The following is a 15,552-nucleotide window of genomic DNA, read 5'->3' as shown; positions in this document are numbered from 1 at the left end:
GCACAGATCCCTTTCCCCATAACAGTGCACAGATCCCTTTCCCCATAACAGTGCACAGATCCCTTTCCCCATAACAGTGCACAGATCCCTTTCCCCATAACAGTGCACAGATCCCTTTCCCCATAACAGTGCACAGATCCCTTTCCCCATAACAGTGCACAGATCCCTTTCCCCATAACAGTGCACAGATCCCTTTCCCCATAACAGTGCACAGATCCCTTTCCCCATAACAGTGCACAGATCCCTTTCCCCATAACAGTGCACAGATCCCTTTCCCCATAACAGTGCACAGATCCCTTTCCCCATAACAGTGCACAGATCCCTTTCCCCATAACAGTGCACAGATCCCTTTCCCCATAACAGTGCACAGATCCCTTTCCCCATAACAGTGCACAGATCCCTTTCCCCATAACAGTGCACAGATCCCTTTCCCCATAACAGTGCACAGATCCCTTTCCCCATAACAGTGCACAGATCCCTTTCCCCATAACAGTGCACAGATCCCTTTCCCCATAACAGTGCACAGATCCCTTTCCCCATAACAGTGCACAGATCCCTTTCCCCATAACAGTGCACAGATCCCTTTCCCCATAACAGTGCACAGATCCCTTTCCCCATAACAGTGCACAGATCCCTTTCCCCATAACAGTGCACAGATCCCTTTCCCCATAACAGTGCACAGATCCCTTTCCCCATAACAGTGCACAGATCCCTTTCCCCATAACAGTGCACAGATCCCTTTCCCCATAACAGTGCACAGATCCCTTTCCCCATAACAGTGCACAGATCCCTTTCCCCATAACAGTGCACAGATCCCTTTCCCCATAACAGTGCACAGATCCCTTTCCCCATAACAGTGCACAGATCCCTTTCCCCATAACAGTGCACAGATCCCTTTCCCCATAACAGTGCACAGATCCCTTTCCCCATAACAGTGCACAGATCCCTTTCCCCATAACAGTGCACAGATCCCTTTCCCCATAACAGTGCACAGATCCCTTTCCCCATAACAGTGCACAGATCCCTTTCCCCATACCAGTGCACAGATCCCTTTCCCCATAACAGTGCACAGATCCCTTTCCCCATAACAGTGCACAGATCCCTTTCCCCATAACAGTGCACAGATCCCTTTCCCCATAACAGTGCACAGATCCCTTTCCCCATAACAGTGCACAGATCCCTTTCCCCATAACAGTGCACAGATCCCTTTCCCCATAACAGTGCACAGATCCCTTTCCCCATAACAGTGCACAGATCCCTTTCCCCATAACAGTGCACAGATCCCTTTCCCCATAACAGTGCACAGATCCCTTTCCCCATAACAGTGCACAGATCCCTTTCCCCATAACAGTGCACAGATCCCTTTCCCCATAACAGTGCACAGATCCCTTTCCCCATAACAGTGCACAGATCCCTTTCCCCATAACAGTGCACAGATCCCTTTCCCCATAACAGTGCACAGATCCCTTTCCCCATAACAGTGCACAGATCCCTTTCCCCATAACAGTGCACAGATCCCTTTCCCCATAACAGTGCACAGATCCCTTTCCCCATAACAGTGCACAGATCCCTTTCCCCATAACAGTGCACAGATCCCTTTCCCCATAACAGTGCACAGATCCCTTTCCCCATAACAGTGCACAGATCCCTTTCCCCATAACAGTGCACAGATCCCTTTCCCCATAACAGTGCACAGATCCCCCCCTCCCCATAGCAGTGCCATAGACCGATCCCCCTACCCATAACAGCCCCTGCCCTGCTGCTCACAGCATCACTCACTGCATCTTTATTTTACCTTACAATCGTGACGCTCCAGTAAGAACTCTGCAGGCAGAGCGGAGGGCGGCGTAACGTCACTTACTCACGTGACGCATCTGCTCCGCCCACTTTATGAATGAAGGAGGCGGAGCAGGCGCGTCACGTGAGTAAGTGACGTTACGCCGCCCTCCGCTCTGCCTGCAGAGTTCTTACTGGAGCGTCACGATTGTAAGGTAAAATAAAGATGCAGTAAACCGCCCGCAGATGGTGGGTGACAAATCCCACACCCCATATTTTCGGCCGATATGTAACAATATCGGCCGAAATGGATTAGGTACATTTTCGGCCGATATTTTCGGGTGCCGGAATTTCGGTGCACTCCTAGACAAGACCCCACCTAAGAAGGGGGGTTAATGCCCACGGCGAGAACTAGTGCATATGGCGAGTCCTGTACCCTGTGGGAGTGCAAGTAGCCCTAAATAAGGGGGTAATGCATACAGCACACATTGTAACCAGTGATAATGTCATCCCGCCACCTGTGGAAGAAGCTAATGAAATACGGCAGGTACTGAGCCCAGTGGAGATGCAATGTGGAGATGCAATTCCGCCACCTACAGAAGGGGGAATGTATACGTCCGGCACTGAAATCAGTGTTATTGCACTTAGTCCACCTATGACAGGGAACAATGTATAAGGTCAGTACTGTATCCCAAAGTAGTGCAATTACTCCGCCTAAAGAAGGGGGTAATGCCTACGACAAGTGCTGCTGGCCACCGTAGACGCAATCTTAGGAGATTGCTTCGGATTCATGCCAGGGTCTGAATCAGTGATTCTCCTCCCCCCCTCCCTCGGACGGACCAGCACCTGTGAGAGGGTGCGCCAGAGCGTGACCCGGGGAGGAAAGGAGTGGTGTGGAGATATTCGAGGAGAAGATGACCTGCTGTGGTCCGCCAGCGCGCAGGTCTGCCCCTCAGAACCTCGCCCCTGGCAGATGCGGACTGCGCAGGTGGGGGCTTAGCAACCAAACTACCCAGGGAGTGGAATGGGAACAGAGGTCCTGTATAAAATTGCGCCGGCGGAGAATCATCAACCAAACGACCCGGGAGGGTGGATTGGGAAAGTCAGAGGTCCCTTATTGAACACGCTGGTGGAGAATTATCAACCAAACGACCCCGAAGGGCGGATTGAGAAACCTGCGGAGATCCTTCACTGAATTGTGCAGGTGGAGAATTATCAACCAAACGGCCCGGAGGGTGGGTTTGGAATACTTCAGCTGTCCTCCACGTGATTTACGAAGGTGGAGAATTATCAACCAAACGACCCCAGAGGTGGATTGGGAATTCCAGAAGTTCTCCACTGTATTGAGCAGGTGGAGAATTATCAACCAAACAGCCCCGGAGGACAGATTGGGATCCTGCAGTGGTCCGTCACTGGATTGCGCAGGTGGAGAATCAACCAAACGGCCCCGGAGGACGGATTGGGATCCTGCAATGGTCCGTCACTGGATTGCGCAGGTTGAGAATAGTCAACCAAAACGGACACTGAGGGCAATTGGGAACTATGCGAGGTCCCCCTTTACCAGAGATAGGGCACGGGCCCAGTGTGGGACCACACAGACCGGGTGGCCCTGCGGCTGAGGAGGGAGACCCGTATGGACGCACATTTCCTTTATTATTATTATTTTTATTTTATTTTATTTTTTTTAAACTAGGAAGACAGCCTCAACGACAAGAGGCAGGAAGGGGTTAAATCCTCCACTCATGTACAGTGTACCCAGGGAAAGAACCCCAGATAGGTGCCGGCCCAAGAATGGTAGGTGGTCATGAAGGGTTAAGGCAGTCTCAGACCGGCTCAGCAGGTGACTGGAAAACAAAGGCTGCAGCCCAAGCAAGCCGCTGCACGGCTTTTCAGAGAGTGCCGGTAGCGGGGAGCGGGAGCCGTGCGCTCCTCTCCGTCCCGCTGATGTATACACTGTCACCCCGCAGCGCCATCTCGCCCTTGGCTGAGAGTTGCGGCCCGCCTAGGGGGGAGTGAGAGGGACTGTTATAGGGGTCTTGAGAGATAATAAGGGCCCCCTAGTTAACCCTGAGGGCAGGAGAAAACTATGCCGAGAGGGAGAAGCACCAGGGGAGAACCATGCCAAGAGGAAGGGAGGGAGGGGGAAGGGGTTAATACTTACCTAGTCCCGTGTACTCACCTCATCTTCTGTCTTGCCGCCATCTTCACCCCTCCTCTGGTCCAGCAGGGTCACCCCTTCAGCTACTGGCACCGTAGAGGCAGGACGCTGGAAAAGGGGGGCTTGAATGGGTGACCCCTTGGCTGGCGGGATGCAGGGGAGCGAGGCTGCCCTGGTCCACCTTGTCTTCTGTGGGGGAGGCAGCAGCAGTGCGGGGACCGGCACTGGCGCAACTTGACCCTGGGAGAACAGGGAGGCGAGGCGACCACTGTTTTCCCATCTGAAAAAGAAGGGAAAAAAATAAACTAAAATAAAAAATCTTCAGGAGATCCCCTGCAGAGCAGGAAGGTCTTGCCTCCTATTGACACTAGAAAAAACTGAAGCTCTCTCTCCAGGCTGGAGGGGGTATAGCTGCCAGGGGAGGAGCTAACAGCTTTCACTAGTGTCAGCGCCTCCTAGAGGACATCGCTATACCCACGGTTCTTGTGTCCCCCAAAGAATATGGGCGAGAAAATGGCGCATCGCGCAGTTTTTATTTTTTCCTGTTGCGGCGTTCACCGCATAGGAGATATATTTTTTAATATTTCAATAGTTTGGACTTTTCAGACGTGGCGCTATGTAGTGGGTTTATTTATTTATTTATATATTTTATATGTAAAATTGGGAAACGGGGTGATTTATACTTAATATTTAGCTGTGTTTTTTTTTTTTTTACTTTTTATTTAATAACTATTTATTTAAATCCCTTGTCCTATTCACCCTAATACAGATCTATTAGGGTGAATAGGACTTCACACTCTCCCTGCTGCCATGGGTTTTGTGCACACAGCAGCAGGGAGATTACCACGGAAGGCTTCAGTAGCGTCCTGGCTGCCATGGTAACCGATTACACTACTGGGGCTCCGATCAGAAGCTGCCACTGACACCAATGAGGAGGAGGGGACCCTGTGGCCACTGCCACTAATGATTTAATACTGGGGGGCGCACTGCGCCAACAATAAAGATAACTAACGTTTAATACAAATACAGGAGGCGGGTGCTGCACCTGAGGAGTTAAATGCCACTGATCGCGGCTCCTGTTATAGAGGTCGGGTGCCGGCTATGTGATTTTGCAGCCAAGACCCGCCTCCTGTATTTGTATTAATGGTTTAGTTATCTTCATGGGTGGAGCAGTGGCCCCTCCTCCTCTCTCCTCTCATTGGTGGCACCGGCACAGGGGGAGGGGGAGAGTGCTTCCTTCTCCCCTGTGCTGCTGAGGGAACATGGCGCGCACTGAGAGCAGCGCGCGCCATGTTCTGTGATACTGGGCTGCGCAGTAGCACAGCTTAGTATCGGTTAAAGGCAAGTCCCGATATCGAATCGATACCAGTACAAAAGTATGGATTAGGCATCGATAATTCAATACCCAGTGCAACCCTACAAAGGACTTAGAAAAGCAGCACTTTGGTATCGAAATAGTTTCAAAATGTTGGTAGTCCTTTGGCCACACCATTACAGATTCCTATAATAAAAGGCTGCTAATGAATATTCATTAAGGGCTTGGCTCTTGTCCCAACCCTTAGAATATTTAAAGGGTACTTAAAGGGGTTCTCTGGCAATATATATTGATGACCTATAGTCAGGATAGGTTATCAATATCTGATCAGCGGGGGTTCGACACCCAGCACCCTGTTTGGCGAGGAGGGGCACAGATGCTGCATCAGTCTTCATCAGCTCTGCTTGGCTTCTCGAGCACAGAGCCATATACTTCCTATGTACTCCACACTCTTGAAAAGGCAAAGGGGCAAATTACTCAGCGCAGCACTTCTGCCTCTTTGTATTTTATTTTATTTTTTAAAGGTTTAGGTATCCTTTAAAAGGTCGCAGCTAAATTGCTGATCCTATGATCCTTTGAATCCGATTGGTCAAAGCCATTGTCACGGCTATAATGCACCAGGATCCAGGATGTCTTTAAGAGAACATAATAAATTACTAATAGACCAATAAGCGCTCACCAAGCACAGCGCCATCCATTGTACAGCGGCTGTGCTCGGTATCGCAGCTCAGCCCCATTCACTCCTAAGGGGACGAGCTGCGCCTAGGACTTTGATGGCTAACCTCCGGCACTCCAGCGGTGGTAAAACTACAACTCCCAAGATGCACACTTGCTTGGCTGTTCTCAGAACTCTATAGAAATGAATAGAGCATGCTGGGAGTCGTAGTTTCACCACATCTGGAGTGCTGGAGGTTAGCCATCACTGGCCTGAGAAAAAGCTGCCGACTACAGTGTCTTCTCCAACAGCTGATTGGTAAGGGTCCCGGGTGTCAGACCCCCACCGATCAGATTCTGATGACCTATCCAGAGGACAGGTCATCAGTTATAAAGTCTCAGAAAACCTCTTTAATATACTTTATCACAAAAATGTTTTATAGATAATTTTTTAAAATGCATCGGCTGAGTCTAGATTTTTCTTCTCTCTGCTCCCAGTACACACTGGTCTGGGGGCTGCATATGCAGTGCTCTATAGCACAGGTCACCGATATAACTGCCCTCTCTCAGTGACCGGGCGATGATTTCCTTATGGCCATGACTGTAGGGCACCCGTCTGCCTCCTCCACCCTCTACCATGTAAACAATAGGTTGAACCAATGGAGCAGAACAAACAAACAGCTATCCTTGGGTCCTGTGTGCAGCGCTGCTTCGCTGGAGATTCCAGCTCTGTACTGGTGGCAGCGCCCAGCAAGGATGGGGGTTCACCAACTCGCCTCTTCCCTATTCTGGCGCGTCCACCTGCTCCACAGAGCGGACATAGACAATGGTCAGAGGTGAGCATGTGAGAGATTCTGATGCCTCTTCTGGAGCCTGGGAGATCTACCCTTTCTCTGGGAGAGTTGCCAAGTGTTCCATTATACATTTATTTTCGCCCTGCAAGCTTACCGTAGACGCAAGCTGACAGCTGGGTATCGTCCTCCTCCGAAAATAGGCATGTTGGAGCCAACCAGCATGTGGATGTCCTCAAATGTCCAGAGGATATTCCTGACGAAATCGTTTTTAAGACCCTGGGAAAGATAAATGAGAATTAACTTCAACAAGCTGAGGGGAGAGCAAAAAAAGGGGCAGCAAAGAAATGGATGGAAATGTCTCGTGTTAACATAAAACCGAAGAAAATGTGATAGGAAAGCAAAAAATAATAATAACCGATGTGTCCAACTACAACTACTGTGATTGGTTAAAGATGTGGCATTGATTTCTTTCACGCAGCGATGATTGCTTGAGCTGGGGAATTCAGAGTTTACTCTGTGGCTTCAGATCATTCGTACCTGACTGTTCTCCCTGTCAATAAAGAAACTGGGGACATTGTGTTCTTTAGCGGAAGAGGCCACGTGCCCCACTAGTTGGGAGGGCTCAGTGGGCACATATCCCTGTGAAGAGGGCAAGCACATGAGATTTGGTTGTTGGAAGAGTCCAGTCAGATGCTTCAGACACAGTTTCACATCTCAGTAATAATAATAATACACCTATAGCATTAAAGGGGTTTTCCAAGAGTTTATTACTGATGATCTACTCTCAGGATCGGTCATCAGTATCTCATCGGAGGAGGTCCGACACCCAGGACCCCACAGTAGCGCCGCGGCCGTCTCCAGCTTTGCCTAGGACAAGTGATGTCACTTCATCGGTCACGTGGCCTAGGAGCAGCTCAGCCCCACAGAAGTGAATGGGGCTGAGCGCGATACCAGGCACTGTACAATGTATGGATGATCGGAGAGAAAGCAGCGGTGCTACCGCGAGTGCCGATGCCTTCCAGAGAATAGGCCATCAGTAAAAAACCTTCGAAAATCCCTTTAAAGCTTTAGTACAAGTCCACACATGATGAAATACATTTTGCCAGGGATTTTGTTACAGAGCCCTAGCAAACCCCCACATGCTTTACATAAATCCGCTGCGAAAATCCACCGAAAGAACAGACATGCTGCAGATTTAACATCCATCTCGTGTCCATTTCTGCAGCTACTTCAATAAGCTGTGGATATTCCTTCTTCAAATCCCAGGCAGAAAGCCTGCAGTATATGTTTCATGTGACCATACCCTACAGGGATATACCCATTTTGAGAGTGAAGGGATATCGCTGGGAAATGCCATAACTTTATGATCAGTAAGGGTACTTTCACACTAGCGTTTTTCTTTTCCGGCAAAGAGTTCCGTCCTAGGGGCTCAATACCGGAAAAGAACTGATCAGTTTTATCCCCATGCATTCTGAATGGAGAGCGATCCGTTCAGGAGGCATCAGGACGTCTTCAGTTCAGTATTTTTGACTGTTCAGGACGGAGAGAATACCGCAGCATGCTATGGTTTCATCTCCGGCCAAAAAAAAAACTGAATACTTGCGCAGACTGTTAAAAATGTGAAAAAAAAAAGAAACAGATCCGTTTGTCCATATGACAAACGGACAGACGGAGCTGTTCTTGCAATGCATTTCTGAGACGGATCCGCTTCCGGATCCCTTTACAAATGCTGTCCGGCTGCATGCAGATTGCAGAAAGAACTGCGCCGCAAGTGTGAAAGTACCCTAAGGGGTCCGGCTTAGGGCAGCACCCTTGCCAGCCACTATGCAGGGAAGGGCAGTGTGTCCCAATACAAGTGAATAGGGCCATGCTGGGTGGCTGGCCACACACTTTAAAGGGGTTGTCTCTTCCTACCATTTCCACAGGCGGCCGGGCTTATGGAAACTGCGGAGCGGGATAGAACTCTGCTGTTTTTGCAGCTTCCATTGCAGTGAATAGGAGCTACGCAAATATCGCAGCACAGCAAGCCAAGCTATTCCTGTAACTGAGGCGTTATAGCTGTTCTGCTGTACTGTTTACATAGCTGCCATTCACTGCAACTGGAGCTACGGGAACAGCGGAGCACTGGCCAGGTATGGAGTGTCCGCGAGATGGAACAACCTCTTTAAAGGCATTTCAGGAGATAAAATATTGGGGTCTATTCTGCCCCTCTCTGGTCAGTAGAATGCAGCAGGAGTTAAAGGGGTTGTCCGCTGTTTACTATTGATGACCTGTCCTCAGGATAGGTCATCAATATCATATCAGCAGGGATCCGACACCCGGCACTCCTGCCGATCAGCCGTTTGAAGAGAAGACAGCGCTCGTACGAGATCTGCCTTCTCTGCTCTGTTTACCTGCTGGCCGCAGCAATTGCAGTGGTGAGCAGTGTAATTACAAGTATGGCGTCCCTATTCACTTCTATGGGATGTCTCTGTAGTATTCACTTGACCAGACAGAGCCGTCCCATAGAAGTGAATGGGGACGCCATACTTGTAATTACACTGCTCACCATTGCAATTGCTGCAGCGAGCAGGTAAAGAGAGCAGGGAAGGCCGATCTCGTATGAGCGCTGTCTTCTCTTCAAACAGCTGATCGGTGGGGGTGCCGGGAGTCGGACCGCGGCCGACATGATATTGATGATCTATCCTGAGGATAGGTGATAAGTAGTAAAAAGCAGACAAACCCTTTAGGCTCTAATAATTGGCCGTGTCAAGATTCTAACCTCTGCCTCCTGAATCCATAACAAAGTCCCATTAAAACCCCTTTAAGGGTATGTTCACACATCATATTCGTTGCACAAATTTCTGTAACTGCAAAATAAATTTTATACATATGGATGGGGCTGTTTTAACATGGATTTCTGTAAGCGCCATCCAGATGAATATGACCTTTGCCCACAAACATTAAAATCCCCATTCACCTGTCCACAGTCCTGCAACAGTGACGTTCCAGTCCCCACAGAACCAGGAGGTTTGGTCCTGTGACTTCTGCGGCCAATAACAGGCCTCAGCTGCTGTGAACTAGTGTTCAAACTGCTGTGAGTCCTGTGACTGGCCACAGTGGTCATGGGACGGGACACACCCGGAACAGAGCAGAGTGACTGCGGACAAGTGGGAGGAGGGTTTTATGTTCAGGGGCACAGGTCAGTCCCCCAGGGTCTGTCAGTTCCAAAGCCGGACAGCCAATTCAACCTGCTGTTGAATTTATACAGAGGTTATAGGACTCCGTTCCAGAGAACCAATCGTAGGTCACATTCACATGACTGTAGTGGCCACAAAATGCACAAAACACAGGCACAGGCCGTGTGAACTCCGCATCGCGGTGCATACCCACTGACTTGAATGGGTTCACAATCCGCAAGATACGGCAAAAGATAGAACATGTGCTATCTTTTGCAGTGCGGACGAGTGGTCCCAGAAGCCAACGGACACATAAGGAGGCCCTTCCATGGGCTTCCGGACCAGTCTCTCTACATCGCAAAAGATGGGGCACTTCCTATCTTTTGCCGTATCTTACGGATAGCATACCCATTCAAGTCAATGGATCTGCACCGCTATGTGAAGCTCACACAGCTGGTGTCCATATTTTGTGGACCCAAGGTTTGTGGTCAAGCAACACAGGCACGGACGGTGGCCCAACAGTCGTGGGAATGGGGCCTTACTGCACCAATCTTACAGCTATCCCTTACCCAGTGAATAAGGTATAACTTGTTCTAACTTTAATACCCCTAGGGTTATAGGCATAAAGGTGGAGCAAAACCTTAATATACTGACATATTCTAGAAATAGCAAAAAAAAAACACATACACAAGTGAAAAAAGACGACCACAGCAGCCTTCAGACAGATTGTAAACGGTTTCTTCACGTTACGAGACTCACCTGATTGGATGCCCCACCTTCGTCTGGCACAGAACTTAATGTCTCAAAAGGAGCGGGCCACGCGACGTGATCACTTCCAGACGGCTCGCTAAGATCCTGCTCCTCACTGGGTTGATGAGAAGTGGATGGAATGGGTTCAGCCGTATCATCCCCATTAATACTGGAAGGAAAGAGAATTGTAAGGCAAATGCTGAGGATTATGGAAACAAAGGCTTACAGCTGGAGGAGCGCTACCTGTAATAGAGGAACTTGGAGAGTATGGCTTTCTGGTACCAATGTTCTTTACTCTTCTTCTTTCTTTGCCATTTTTGATCCATTAGTCTCTGATAAAATTCCTTCAACCAGGTCCAATCACCTGTCTGCAAAGTGAAAAACAAGGTACAGCTGTTATTAGGGTCACAGGGTGGTATACTATTCAACAGGAAGCTGTCATCAGTTTTATTCTGCCTTACTTTTAAATCCACTCCCGCAGATGCTGAGGCGTCCTCATATTAATGACCTTTCAACTCTCCCCACCGCCCCATGCCGTGAATTGACTGCTATGACAACTGAAAGCAGCAGGTGGGAGGTAGGAGCAGGGACCTCATGAATATCAGCACTCCTCAGCGTGCTTTGGGGCTGTTCAACACAAGTTTGGGCAGTTAAATAAGCGTACAGTACTGGAACGTATGGGCTATTCACGGAACACAGAGTTCGGTTTCAAGTTTTAAAGTGGTTTTCCACTTTAAAAATCAATTACTGAAGATAATAACTTACTTCGGCTCATCAGAGCCCATACATTCTAATACTGTACAGAGACAAATCTCCGTAGAGTATTATTCCTAAGTTTTGAACAAAGCGACTTCGGATGAAGCATCTGAAGCTCACATCGCTCAACACTAGACAACATCATAAAACAGGCGACAGATCCCCTTTAAAGGGTATGTGTGCAGAAAGCAGATCTATTCACTGCATCCACTCAGTACATCAATACGTCATCAGTCATTAACCCTTTCATGACCAGGGGCGGCTCTTGGGCCTTAAAGGGGGTGCACCCTAGAACAACCCCCCACTCCCCCCATCCCCCTGGCTCCCCGTCATGGCGGCTGTGCAAAGATCCAGAGTGACGCGGGTGCCAGTGAGCAGGTAAGTATAATGTATACGAGGGGCCCAGGCATTTGGGGGGGGGGGGGGGGGGGGGGGGGGGGGCAGTGTCAACAAACCGCCGATTTTGCAGGTAGAAGCTGCAGCCAGGCATTTCCCCTGCTGCGACTACTACAGGAGAAGTGTAAAACAAGAGAAAAAGAAAGTCATAGATCAAGAGTATGAGCAAATCGCAACCATCCTTTACCTGAGACGACCTCATGAAGAGCTCCTGAATGTCCAGCTCATCCAGCAGCAGAGTCTTTCCAATGCGGTGGACGGCCATACTGACGTGGGACTTACTGTATGGGATCTTTAAGAGCTTCTTGATGTTCTGAAAAGTAAAAAGGCAAAAATTCATAAAAAGGAATGAAAAGTCGCCTCTTGTATAACAGCATGTAACCTAAATTATCCGAAAGTCCCAAGGCCGTAATCCTACACGAAGCTAGAAAACATTTTGCTGATGTCTATGACCGCATTCAGACACTATGAAAGGATACATTTTGGATGGTCAGGTCCTATTGATGTTAGCATTCTCTACACACTTTACCAGGCCAAGTCTAGGAGGCAGTAATAACATGTTGAACGACCAGGTCCCAGCCAAGAGGCTGAAAAGGGACTGAGGCTGAAGAGCAAAATCCCTCAAACACATTGCAACCGCCTGTTTAAAGGTCTGTGCTGCCCCCATTAGTCAATACAGAGCTCCAATTCTAGAAGAGAGTAAGTATGTATAATTTTCCCAGGAAACATTGTCTCTAAAGGTGGATTTAGATGTTACAATCATCAGGCAGATTATCCTCGTTCCCAACAATCTGCCAGTCTAAATGTGCGACGAAACGCTCGTCTATTGGGTGACCCGGCCGTTCATGCAGGCACATAAATTATCTTTTGCTGCAGCAGATCTTGTTGTCTAAATAGCAATCTGCTGCCCAGAAACAATGCAGCTGTATGAGGACGAGGGATCGCAATAGCGGAGGAGATCGCTGCATGTAAATACAGCTCCCCTCCACCAAGCCAGCAGCCGACTGTCAGGAAGGAATGCTTCCTTTCCGATAATCTGCTGCTCATTGCAAGGTGTAAATGCACTTTAAGACTCCCTATACCAATTGTATCTCCACAAGGAATAATTCCCCCTCCTCCACCCCAAAGACCTCCCTTTCTCAATAGTCAAAGAAAGTACTGCCTCTCTTCCCAAGTAGTTGCAGTAGACCCCTCCCCACATTCCCAGTAGTCACAGCAGCATGCAGAGACACAAACACCTAATGTATGATGAGCAGGAAGAAAAACACAGTCCAAGGTCGACCTAGTGACAAGTCTGTTCAGTCCTGCTCTCCATGATCAAGAACATTTACATTTCCTTGTACTGCAGTGTTAGGGCTCTTTCACACCTGCGTTGTTGTCTTCCGGCATAGAGTTCCGTCGTCGGGGCTCTATGCCAGAAAAATCCTGATCAGGATTATCCCAATGCATTCTGAATAGAGAGAAATCCGTTCAGGATGCATCAGGATGTCTTCAGTTCCGGACCGGAACGTTTTTTTGGCCGGAGAAAATACCGCAGAATGCTGCGCTTTTTGCTCCGGCCAAAAATCCTGAACACTTGCCGCAAGGCCGGATCCGGAATTAATGCCCATTGAAAGGCATTAATCCGGATCCGGCCTTAACCTAAACGTCGTTTCGGCGCATTACCGGATCCGACGTTTAGCTTTTTCTGAATGGTTACCATGGCTGCAAGGACGCTAAAGTCCTGTTTGCCATGGTAAAGTGTAGTGGGGAGCGGGGGAGCAGTATACTTACCGTCCGTGCGGCTCCCGGACAACGCAAGTGTGAAAGAGGCCTTAGATACAATTGCACTTACTTCAGAATCTGCCACTACATCAACTTCCTTCCCAACAGAATCAATGAAGTCATAGGCCATCCCAAAGCTGGAATGAGAAGGATGAAGAGTTAGATATTGTTGTGCTTTTCCATAGGTGTACAGCATTTATATCAAAATATCCTAATTACAGTGGATTTGGTATATATTAGGCCACGTGTGTTATATTCACCATTGTGTATTTATTTTAAAGAAGGCCGAAAGAGTTTCATGGAAAGGACACAGTTCATGTACCAGTCTGAGAAAAGTCATTCTTGTCTCCTTTTGGATTTATGACTTAGATAAGGATATTCTCTGGACACAACTAGTACTAATTACCTCTACAGTTTGGTATCCATTAATGAAGAAGAATATATGCAATATCTATATACACGTATAGTCAACCTTTGTTTTTGTATAAGAAAATCAATAGGACCTATGTATTGTTTTCTATTGTTACGTATTAAGGACATATATATATATATATATATATATATATATTTCTCACTAGGAAAACGCATATACTCCTAAAGCACGAATTTAAAGTGTGGATTTTGTTAATGAGTCTCTGTCTAGGGAAAGATGTGTTATTTTAACTAACCATCAATCACCCATTGGAGTAGCAGAGGAGGCACAGATAACTTTGTGAGAGTACAGTGTTCATTATATTATTTATCGGTACATAAATCAGAGTATGGGAAAAGTCAAATGGTGCCTAAAAGTCTGTGCTTAATTGGCAGACGTGTCAAAATTAATCCCTCAGCTCTAATTAAAGGTTCAAAAGGTCATGTGTATAGTATGTGAGATAAAGTCATACTTGGATATTTAACCCTTAATAGAATGATTCTAATAGCTTAGGTAACCGTGTCACCTAGGGGAAAATGAGTAACATTACACCAACAGCAGAAGTGCATTATGGGCAATAAAATTATATCCACGTCCTCATCATATGTACACACAAAAGGAGCAACAGGAAAAAGACAAGCAGGAACCAGGATAACACAGAGAAACACCTTATAGAGCTGCCAGCTGTACATTTGTTTGGCAGAAAGCTATTCCTTCAGAATTTTGGCTAATGTGGAAGCGTTTTAAATTGGGAAAAGTGAATAAGCCTGGTGGCAGCATATCTCTTGTGAATAAAAGATTGGACATGTTCAACGCCAACATGTCAGATGCTACTTTCCCACGAAGTTTGCCAATTGACAAATACAGGTTGGCCTGTATGCACAATAGACAACTGGCCGGTAACCTTGAAACAGACAGGTTCAGCTAACATATTTTAAATGTGTAAGTTCAGTTTCACACTGGCATTTATCTTTTCCGGCAGGCTGTTCATGCAGGGGATCAGCCTGTTGGAAAAGATAAACGCCAGTGTGAAACTGGCCTAAGAGTACCTTTAGTGTTGTTGGGGCTAGCCAAAGAACAAACTCCGCATTTTTTAATACGCAATTTTCTTTCTTGCATTTTGAGACCCCGATAGTCCGTTTACACCGCGCTCCTGCTTTCAGACCTCTCTCATGTGGAAGTTTCTCTCCCAGTAATACATGCTGGAACTGTGTGTCCAGGATGCTGCAGTCTTCCCCTGCAAACGGCCTTGTGTGCGCTTTCTACTTGGATGCTGTCCCCTTCTCCACATACATCTACTTTACTGAACACTACCCTCCTCTGCACAGGGAGCCGTCAGAAACAAGACTAGAGCTCTGACAAAATGAGGGTGGTTGCAGATGGTGCAGATTTATCAGCAGAAAATCTGCAGCAAAAAACACACATAAATCTTCACTAAATCTGCATAAAAAAGGCAACACCAATTGACATGCAGCAAATTACAAAATCCGCACAGAATGTCAATGTCCCCACCTAAAAGAAAAAAAAAAAAGAAAAAAACAACAGTGCATGAGATTTGTTTAATCTCATACACTTTTCTGGTACTGTATTATGATGCGGTTTTCCGCACAAAATCCGTG

The 15,552-nt window shown here is 47.7% G+C and overlaps 1 protein-coding gene across 2 annotated transcripts in view; it reads right to left on the bottom strand.

The window, feature by feature from the left end:
• The window catches only part of EDRF1 (erythroid differentiation regulatory factor 1), a 103,550-nt gene that overhangs the window by 59,196 nt on the left and 28,802 nt on the right, over positions 1 to 15,552 (bottom strand). Inside the window, exons 3-8 of one of the 2 annotated variants that reach the window (XM_040435203.1) lie at positions 13,592 to 13,658; positions 11,945 to 12,070; positions 10,849 to 10,973; positions 10,615 to 10,774; positions 7,235 to 7,336; positions 6,852 to 6,973 (exon numbers count right to left, since the gene is read on the bottom strand). In XM_040435203.1, coding sequence (XP_040291137.1) covers positions 6,852 to 6,973; positions 7,235 to 7,336; positions 10,615 to 10,774; positions 10,849 to 10,973; positions 11,945 to 12,070; positions 13,592 to 13,658 — 702 coding nt within the window. The remainder of the gene's footprint in view (positions 1 to 6,851; positions 6,974 to 7,234; positions 7,337 to 10,614; positions 10,775 to 10,848; positions 10,974 to 11,944; positions 12,071 to 13,591; positions 13,659 to 15,552) is intronic. The other variant, XM_040435204.1, reaches the window with a different exon arrangement.

The sequence above is a fragment of the Bufo bufo genome, chromosome 6 (assembly GCF_905171765.1).
Source record: "Bufo bufo chromosome 6, aBufBuf1.1, whole genome shotgun sequence".
Lineage (NCBI taxonomy): Eukaryota > Metazoa > Chordata > Amphibia > Anura > Bufonidae > Bufo > Bufo bufo.
This window is presented reverse-complemented; position numbering and strand designations above follow the sequence as displayed.